We start from the raw sequence: 8,776 nt of genomic DNA, 5'->3' as shown, positions 1-8,776 counted from the left end.
TATTATTATTGCTGTTTTGTGGCAGACAAGAAATGAGCAATTACTGGAAAAACAAGAAAAAACCCCACAAGCCTACAACATTAGTAAAGAATGAAATCATCACATTAATCATGCTTGCACAGGACTCAGACACACACACACACACACACACACAGAGGAATGTTTGGATAGGATAGGAGATAGGAGAGAAAAGCTTCATATGCCAGCTGCGCGTGAGACATCCACAACCCCACACTCCTCTTTCTGTCTTTTCCTCACTAAACGACAAATGCACACAAGCTTTCACTTCAGCACTAACTTTCGGTTTACTCTGAAATGCGCACACACACACACACACACAGGGTTGGGCAATACTGGACCAATCACAGGAAAGAGTGAGAGAGTGCGTGTGTTTCCGCAGAACAGACTACAGGCTACAGCTGCAGTAAAGAGCGAACACACACACACACACACACACACACACACAAGGATCGTCAGAGAAAATTTAGTCCAAACCCATCAGGTCGGTAAGTAACCGAGCGCACGCGCGTTATCCCGGTTTATGCGAAAAGGCGACTTAGTCTGTGTGTGTGTGTGTGTGTGTGTGTGTGTGTGTCACTTTTCACAGTGTGTTCTCGTCTGATTAATTGTAGTTTGGTTATTGCGTAGTATTCAGTTACACCAAACGCAGCAGGATTGTGTGTGTGTGTGTGTGTGTGTGCGCGCGCGCTGTTTTCAGACCGTATTGTTGTTAAAATCTAAAACCAGAAACCCGCACACTGAAGATGTGTGGAAACCGCGGGGTGTGTGTGTGTGTGTGTGTGTGTGTACAGCGCGTGTGTAACGGATGTTGACGACACCACCGCTGTCTCATAGGCTTCTGCGCGAGAAACAAACCCGTGATGGCGATGAGCTTTGTAGCTGCACTGACTGTAAAACAGGGCTGTGGAGACGAGCGCAGTTTGGGACGCGGCCCAGAGGGAGAGAGAGAGAGAGAGAGAGAGAGGGAGAGAGAGAGGGAGAGAGAGAGAGAGGGAGAGTGAGAGAGAGAGAGAGAGAAGGGGAGAGAGAGAGAAAGAGGGAGGGATTCCGCAGATGCACATAAAACAAAACGAGCCATCTTTATTCAGCACCATTACAACATCTGGACCAGCTGTTAAGGGGAAAGTTGCTCATGCTTGCTCAAAAGGTGCTCTAGAAATCGCCAGGTGACGTCATGGAGTGATGAGCATAACCGACAGCATGATTTGCATATGGAAACATGTTACATGAAGAACAGATGAGAAAAGCTCACTGTGATCAGAAGAGAAACCGGTAGATTATAATTTTATTTCCTGTAGACATAAGAAGTCTTTCTTTCTGTTTACTGAATTCTGTCGTTTCTATGGAGAACGCAGACAGGATGACGCAGTGGTAGTGAGGAGTCAGGAAGTAGAGACGAACTGTCACCAAATAAGTGAGTATCAATCCAAGAACAAAGAAGTGGGAGGGTGATCAGTGATTGGTTGTTGGGATCAATGGTGATCAGTGATTGGTTGTCAGGGAAAATTGGTGATCAGTGATTGGTCGTCAGGAACAGTGGTGATCAGTGATTGGTCGTCAGGAACAGTGGTGATCAGTGATTGGTCGTCGGGAACAGTGGTGATCAGTGATTGGTCGTCAGGAACAGTGGTGATCAGTGATTGGTCGTCGGGAACAGTGGTGATCAGTGATTGGTCGTCGGGAACAGTGGTGATCAGTGATTGGTCGTCGGGAAAATTGGTGATCAGTGATTGGTCGTCAGGAACAGTGGTGATCAGTGATTGGTCGTCGGGAACAGTGGTGATCAGTGATTGGTCGTCGGGAACAGTGGTGATCAGTGATTGGTCGTCGGGAACAATGGTGATCAGTGATTGGTCGTTGGGAACAGTGGTGATCAGTGATTGGTTGTTGGGAACAGTGGTGATCAGTGATTGGTTGTTGACTTTACACACTGGTGTTGAGTGAACCTGTGCTCTCAACGCATATAACCAGCAGCTGGATGTGATGTGAGCTAGAAAGTCGTATTCAGTGCAGGACAGTCGCTAAGGTCTGCTGAAAAAGCTGATAGATTTGTTGCTAGGTTGCTCTACTCATCACTAGAGACTCTTTCATCTCTCTTGTTGAATTTCTTTTCTACGAATTCACACACAACATGACAGGTCTTATTTCTTTGTAATATTACAATAGAAAATCCAAGAGGATGAAAAACGAGTGATGATAAAGAAGTGTCCTGATGTCAGCAGTCTGCTGTAGCAGAATATCATCAGAATGTTAATGTTTTCTGCAGCTTCTAACATTGCGTAAATAACGTTCTGGCAATGTTGCAGCATGTGCTGTTTAAATGTACAGCGTTCATACGGAATAAAATAACATTAATACATTAGTGTTAACATTCCTGCAGCTGAAAATGTTACCTCAGTGTTGTAGGAACGTTTATTAACGTAAGGAAAGAGACTCTCCAAACATCCAAAAACCTGACAGATTGAATGTGCTTATAACCAAATTGTTAGCTGGGGAGTAAATAGCAGATGAGGAAACAGAAATTGTACGTAATAATGGACGAGGGAACAGACGTTTCTTCATCCTTTATTTACTGCCAAGTGCGTTACTTTTGGTGGCTGTTATCTTACAGTATACCACGGCCACGTGCCAGCTGGTGAGGCTTGGTCTCTTTTACTTACTCAGAACTGAACAACATGGAATAGTAAACTCACTGTTGATCATCAGCTTTGCAGGGATCTCAGGCTAAGAAAACTGATACTAAAAGCTGTATTTCATAACCGTGCACTTGCTTTACCTTTGCTTTTTTTTTCTAGTCTAAAGTGGCCTGAATTCTGGTATTGGTACAGACCAAGACCGACCGAATTACTGTAATTTTTTTTTTTGTTGTTGTCGTAAATATGGCAGTTCAGTTTTTCGGAAACAGTGAATAAATCTGAAGGAGGTTTTTTCTGAAAATATTTATAATGTAATAGAAACCGCAGAGAGGAAGGAAGAACAGCACTTGCTTGGCAAAAACCCACCCGAGCTTGGCAAGAGAAACTATGTGTCACTGCTGACCACAGATATAAAGAACAGTAGATCTGTGAGTCTGATGTAGCTTAGCAATAGCTTAGAATTCTTAGAAGATGACTAAAGACACTTAATTAAATAAACAAAAGCTTAATAAATAAATAAATAAACTTTTAGGCTTTTATTAAAGCAAAAATGTTTATTTCATAATAAAAGTTCAGCGTGTAATAAATGTGGTGTGAATGTAGAGGAATCAGGCTGACGTAGAATTTATTATCACTTTCGTTTTTTGTTGGGACTCCCAATGCCACAGCACTGTTGATTTCTGGATTCTGATTGGTCAGAAGGTGTTGATTAGTTTTCTATAACAGCAGCTCGTTATATTAATGCGCTCGTTCTAATACGCTATCGTATCGTATCGGGAACAACTGATTATAGCTGCTATAACATAAGTAACAACGTGTTATATAGATGCTAACAACATTAACTGTAACTATAAATGGATAAAACGTATGACATGTAGTTCTTTATTAAATAAAAACAGTTGTGATGTTAAATTGCTGTGGTATAAGAGGAATAAAATAATTCACGACATGCTGTTAGAAAATAATCAACTTTGGTGCGGTAACTGGAACTCTTTGCATTGTTGATTATTTTCCTATAATAGCATGACGTGGAGTGTTTTATTCCTTACTTAAAACACACTTTTAATGAATTAATACATAAACTAAAATCTCACACTTACACAAATGACTGAACATGCTCTTAATATTTCCTAAATAATATGCAGAGGAAGGAATATTGGCCCTGTGAGCGAGGAAGCGTCTCGCCTCGAACCTTTCTGCTCTTTACATACATAGATGACAACTTCTGAAGAGCTGACATGTTTTGGTTTGGCTCTTTTTATTGTCGGGGAAAAACAGAGCTCTCCGCCCCTTTGGCACTTTGGTGTAACGCAGTGATGAAGTGTTTGCATCATGTTCACCAGCCTGTTTGTGCATGTTGTGTTTAAATTTGTGAAGAAGGCAGGCTAAAACCTGCATGTTCACTCAGCTCTGATCCAACAACCTCTCTTAAAAGACTTGAAGTTTGAAGTGCAGGTTCAGGGTGAAGGGTTAGTTTATAGCATTTGTTGGTTTAATTGCGGCCCAGGAACTAAACCACCCTGAAAAGTGCCAGAACACCAGACTGTACCTGTCCTTGTCACATATATGCCTTTTGTACTTTGAATATGTATCTTTAACTCAGGAAAGTGAGTGTAGTGTATCCTTAACGCCTTTTTTCAAAGTATATAATTTAATTTTAAAGACGGAATTGTATGTTATAAGTTTTGAAGGTGCACCTTCACTTTCCCAGGCAAAATGTACATAATAAAAGGAACATAAGATGTACTCTTCAAACGTTTAGAAAAGGCATCTACAGAATGTTCAGTAAAGTGTTTGGCAGGGTTTGTTGAAATGTCAACAAAATAAACTTTTTTGCGATGTTTTAAAAACTTTCTGCAACAGTGGTACTCATTAATGTTAATGTTGCTGAACTATAAATGTTGTTGCGATGTGAAAAGGTTCCCATGACACCCAAAAAACATGACAGATTGAACATTCGTAACGTCAAATGTTTCTAGAACCATAATGTTCTGCTAACATAAAATTGCTAGCTTAGCAAACTTTCATAAAAGAGTTCTAATTGGAAGCTTTCTGACAGGAAACATTCAGTTGTAGGAACTCTTAAGGGTTTCTCCAGAGTGACAGAAGAACCCTAAACAGTTCCAGATTTTTGAGTGTACTTACCGAAATAAGCATCACTGATGCTTATATCTGCAGTTTTGTATTATTTTGTTTAGATTGTATGTGTAAAAGTGTGATATTCAGCTTGCAGATAGTTCCCTGAGCTATTATTATGTTACTCATGTTTATAGCTTAAAATAGTGGTGAGATGTTCACATTTTCACAAGGTGCAAGCTATCCCTAACTACAGCTATCATCAAATAACATCACACCACGTTCCTTTTTTTTAAAATATGTAAAAGTTAATCAATAGTAAGTCTCATAAACATGCATTCACATTTATGATTATTTTTTCTACATATGGCAAGTGCCTTTTGTATGACTTTAGGGTACTGTACACTACTGAAATGATGCCACGGTTCTGCAGTGCAGAACAGGAACTGGGCCAGGAACTGGTGAGAACTCCATCAGAACAGTTCAGTAACCTGAGAACATATGAGGACTCCTTATGTAGCGTGAGATCAGGCAATGTACAGGAAGTCTTTTCTCTCAGTTTGTGAGAATGCTGTCCGTATAGAACTAATTCAGTGCTGATTAAAATTGAATATTGTGTTGTATCATCAGGGATTCCTGGTGGTGTAGTGGCTAAGGATCCTGTTCCTTAGCCCAGATAAAAATGGGAGGGTTGCGTCAGGAAGGGCATCTGGCATAAAACCTGTGCCAAATCAAACATGCGGACCAGTGATCCACTGTGAAATTCATGTTTAAGTAGATTTTTCCCACAAATGAATTATTAATATTATTATATATAATTTTTTCCCTCTGACTGTGTCTCTGTAGTTAGTCGAGTGTGTCTAGGCAGCTGGAATCATCATGGCAGTAGGCGGCTGTGGACAGTTCTGCAAATGGATCGTCATCCTGTTCAACATACTCTTCATCGTAAGAAGCTCATTAATATTCATATTCACAATAATGAATAATGAATGAGGTTTCACAGTGTTCAACAGTGTAAAGAACTCAGATTCAATATAGATGATCTCTCTCTCTCTCTCTCTCTCTCTCTCTCTCTCAGTTGGTGGGTATGGGTTTATTAGCAGGTGGATTGTATCTGCGCTTCAGTGCTGACGTGCCCAAGGATATGAAAACCAACCATTTCATGTTCAGTACGTAGTCGTGATTCATTTCAATTTTATCACATACTACATACTCATGATTTATGTAATTACATGCTAATTGTTTGTAAAATAATTTAAATAGACAGGTAAATTGTTGGATAGTTTAAAGAAGTAGGTCAGTTTAAGTTACATTCAACTTTATTGTCATTGTCAGAGTACGAGTACAGAGACAATGAAATGCAGTCAGCATCCAAACAGTAATGCAAATAGCACATAAGTCGAATGAAATCAAGAAGAATTATAGTGCAATAAGTTAAGATAACAGTGTAGAGGTAAAGGTAAACAATATGATACAGTGGATACATACAGTGGATAAAATGCAGATGTGCAAATAGCAATCCATCCATCCATCCATCCATCCACTAATCCATCCACCATCCTATCCTATCTTTCTCTCTGTCTCTGACTCTGTTTCTCTCTCTCTCTCTCTCTCTCTCTGTGTCTCTCAGTGGTTGGACTGTCCATAGCCATTGGTGTTGTGATTCTCATCACTGCTGCAATTGGAGATTACGGCTCCTGTAGTGAGAATAAATCTTCGATTGGTGTGGTGAGACACACACAGACACAAACACATACACACACACACACACACAAACACACACACAGACCCCTATGACAGTGTGTACTCCTTCACTCTTATTGTAAATAAACAGTAAGTTGAGGATTGTGTGGTTTACATCTGTTTATGGATGTGGGTGTGTTTTTTTTAATAAGAAAACCTTATTAAATCCCACAACAACTGATAACAAAGCTGAGCCTGCTGGGTCTGAACCTCTGGATTCGGAGCTTTCTGCTGGGAGACCCCGGTCCTTCAGAATCGGCAGCTCCACCTCCAGCACCACCACACTGAGCACCGGTGCACCCCAGGGCTGTGTGCTCAGTCCACTGCTGTTCACACTGCTGTCTCATTACTGTGCTGCAAAGTTCAGTTCTAATCACATCATCAAGTTTGCTGATGACGTCATTAGCAAAAACGATCAATCAGCATACAGAGGGGAGGTGAACCAGCTTGCAGAATGGTGCAGACACAATAATCTATCTCTTAATGTTGATCAGACTAAAGAAATGATTGTTGACTTGATGAGGACTCGAGTAGACCACTCACCGCTGCACATCAACGGAACAACTGTGGAGAGAGTCAAAAGCTCCAGGCTTCTTGGTGTGCTCATGATGGAGGACCTCTCCTGGATTCTCAACACCACTTGCCTAGACAAGAAGACCCAACATTGTCTACACTTCCTGCGGAGGCTGAAGAGAGCCAAACTCCCCCCTCCCTTCTCCTCACTTCCTTCTACAGAGGGACGATAGAGAGAGTCCTGTCCAGCTGTCTCACCATGTGGTACAGGAACTGCACAGCTTCCGACCGCAAGACCCTGCAGAACAGCTGCAAAGATCATCAGAGTCTCTTTACCCACCATTAACACAACCGCTCATACAACAACCGCTGCATCCACAAAGCCACCAGCACTGCAGACGAGCCCTCTCACCCCTCTCATGGACGCTTCACCCTCCTGCCATCTGGCAGAAGGTACAGGAGCATCCGTGCTACCGCCACCAGCAGACTCCGCAACAGTTTCTTCCCTGAGGCAGTCAGATTACTCACCACCCTGCTGCCTCCCGACGCTCACCTGGGCTAGTCGAACCCCTAACCCAGTGTGACTCTATACCACTGCACACCGCACTGTACAAAGCTTCAAACACTTTTACATTATGGAACTCGTTTTTCCTGCCAGTACTGCTGCTATACTTATACATCACACAATAGTTTACAGTTTACAGTTTATTGTCTGGCGTGTTTATTGTTCTGTTCTGTGTATCTATTGTCTTGCACTCGTCTCAAACTGTTGTGTATTTGCACTTTATGTAGTCTTGTGCACTGTTCTGTGTTGCACATGGTCCTGAAAAAATGACATTTCGTTCGAATGTATACGTCTATATGGAGGAATGGCAATAAAAACCCACTGATTTGACTTGACTGAGTGGAAACAAAAACTCAAATATCCTCTAAAAGAAAGAGAAGATGTGAAAAAAAGAGGCTGAAAACATTTATTTGAATATTCATTCTAGCTAACTAGAACTTTTTCCTTAACATAGTAGTTTGTAATTTTTAATATTGCCTTTAGACATGTAATTTCCCCAGCCCTGAAATTAGCCCCGCCCCCAAACTGAAAAATAACCCAGGGTTATTTCTACTGCTCATTTATAGATGGCAAAATGTTGCATTAATCCTGCTGGAAGTCCACAGTACTTACATTACCCAACCTCCATTTAAAAGTAATTCCGTCTAAATAGGACATTAAAATGATAATAGAAAAAGTTAGATAATCTAGCATGTAGCTGGTTGGTAATGAGGTCTAACATTCGACTAACATTAGCTTCTGCTATAATGAATTGTGAATTTCCCGCTGAACACTTTCAAAGAGGAACTTTTTGGCTGGCACTGTTTTGATGACATCATCATGTCACTCTTCTTAAGAGTATTCACCAGAACAGTGTGTGACGCGTTCATGTTACTTTCTCCTTCTCTGCAGTACTGCTCTCTGCTGTTTTTGCTGGCTGCTGCAGCTGCCATCGGAGGGGGCGTGGCCTTTGTTAAGATTTCAGAGGTAAGTGTACATCACTGTAATATCATTAAAACTGCTTCTGTTTAGCTGGAGTTTGCGTGTCATTTTTTTTTTTTTTTAATTCAGTTCTCAGGCCATGTTGCAGAGTTTTACGCCACCATCTATGCCCAGTACATGGTTACAGGAGACTTGATCCGAGCCTTCATCCTCAAACTGTTCCACAAATATGTATGTGCCACACACACACACACACACACACAAACACACTCAAACATGGATGTACAAGTGTGTTTCATAG

General features: G+C 41.2%; 1 protein-coding gene across 3 annotated transcripts in view; it reads left to right on the top strand.

The window, feature by feature from the left end:
* The first annotated feature begins 347 nt into the window (after nucleotides 1-347).
* The window catches only part of zgc:65811 (uncharacterized protein LOC393524 homolog), an 11,767-nt gene continuing 3,338 nt past the window's right edge, over nucleotides 348-8,776 (top strand). For 2 of the 3 annotated variants that reach the window (XM_026910207.3, XM_026910205.3), the window contains exons 1-6: nucleotides 348-506; nucleotides 5,580-5,678; nucleotides 5,812-5,902; nucleotides 6,364-6,461; nucleotides 8,446-8,520; nucleotides 8,605-8,706. In XM_026910207.3, coding sequence (XP_026766008.1) covers nucleotides 5,613-5,678; nucleotides 5,812-5,902; nucleotides 6,364-6,461; nucleotides 8,446-8,520; nucleotides 8,605-8,706 — 432 coding nt within the window. In that variant the 5' untranslated portion in view covers nucleotides 348-506; nucleotides 5,580-5,612. The remainder of the gene's footprint in view (nucleotides 507-5,579; nucleotides 5,679-5,811; nucleotides 5,903-6,363; nucleotides 6,462-8,445; nucleotides 8,521-8,604; nucleotides 8,707-8,776) is intronic. The other variant, XM_026910206.3, reaches the window with a different exon arrangement.

This window comes from Pangasianodon hypophthalmus, chromosome 29 (genome assembly GCF_027358585.1).
Source record: "Pangasianodon hypophthalmus isolate fPanHyp1 chromosome 29, fPanHyp1.pri, whole genome shotgun sequence".
NCBI lineage: Eukaryota > Metazoa > Chordata > Actinopteri > Siluriformes > Pangasiidae > Pangasianodon > Pangasianodon hypophthalmus.
This window is presented reverse-complemented; position numbering and strand designations above follow the sequence as displayed.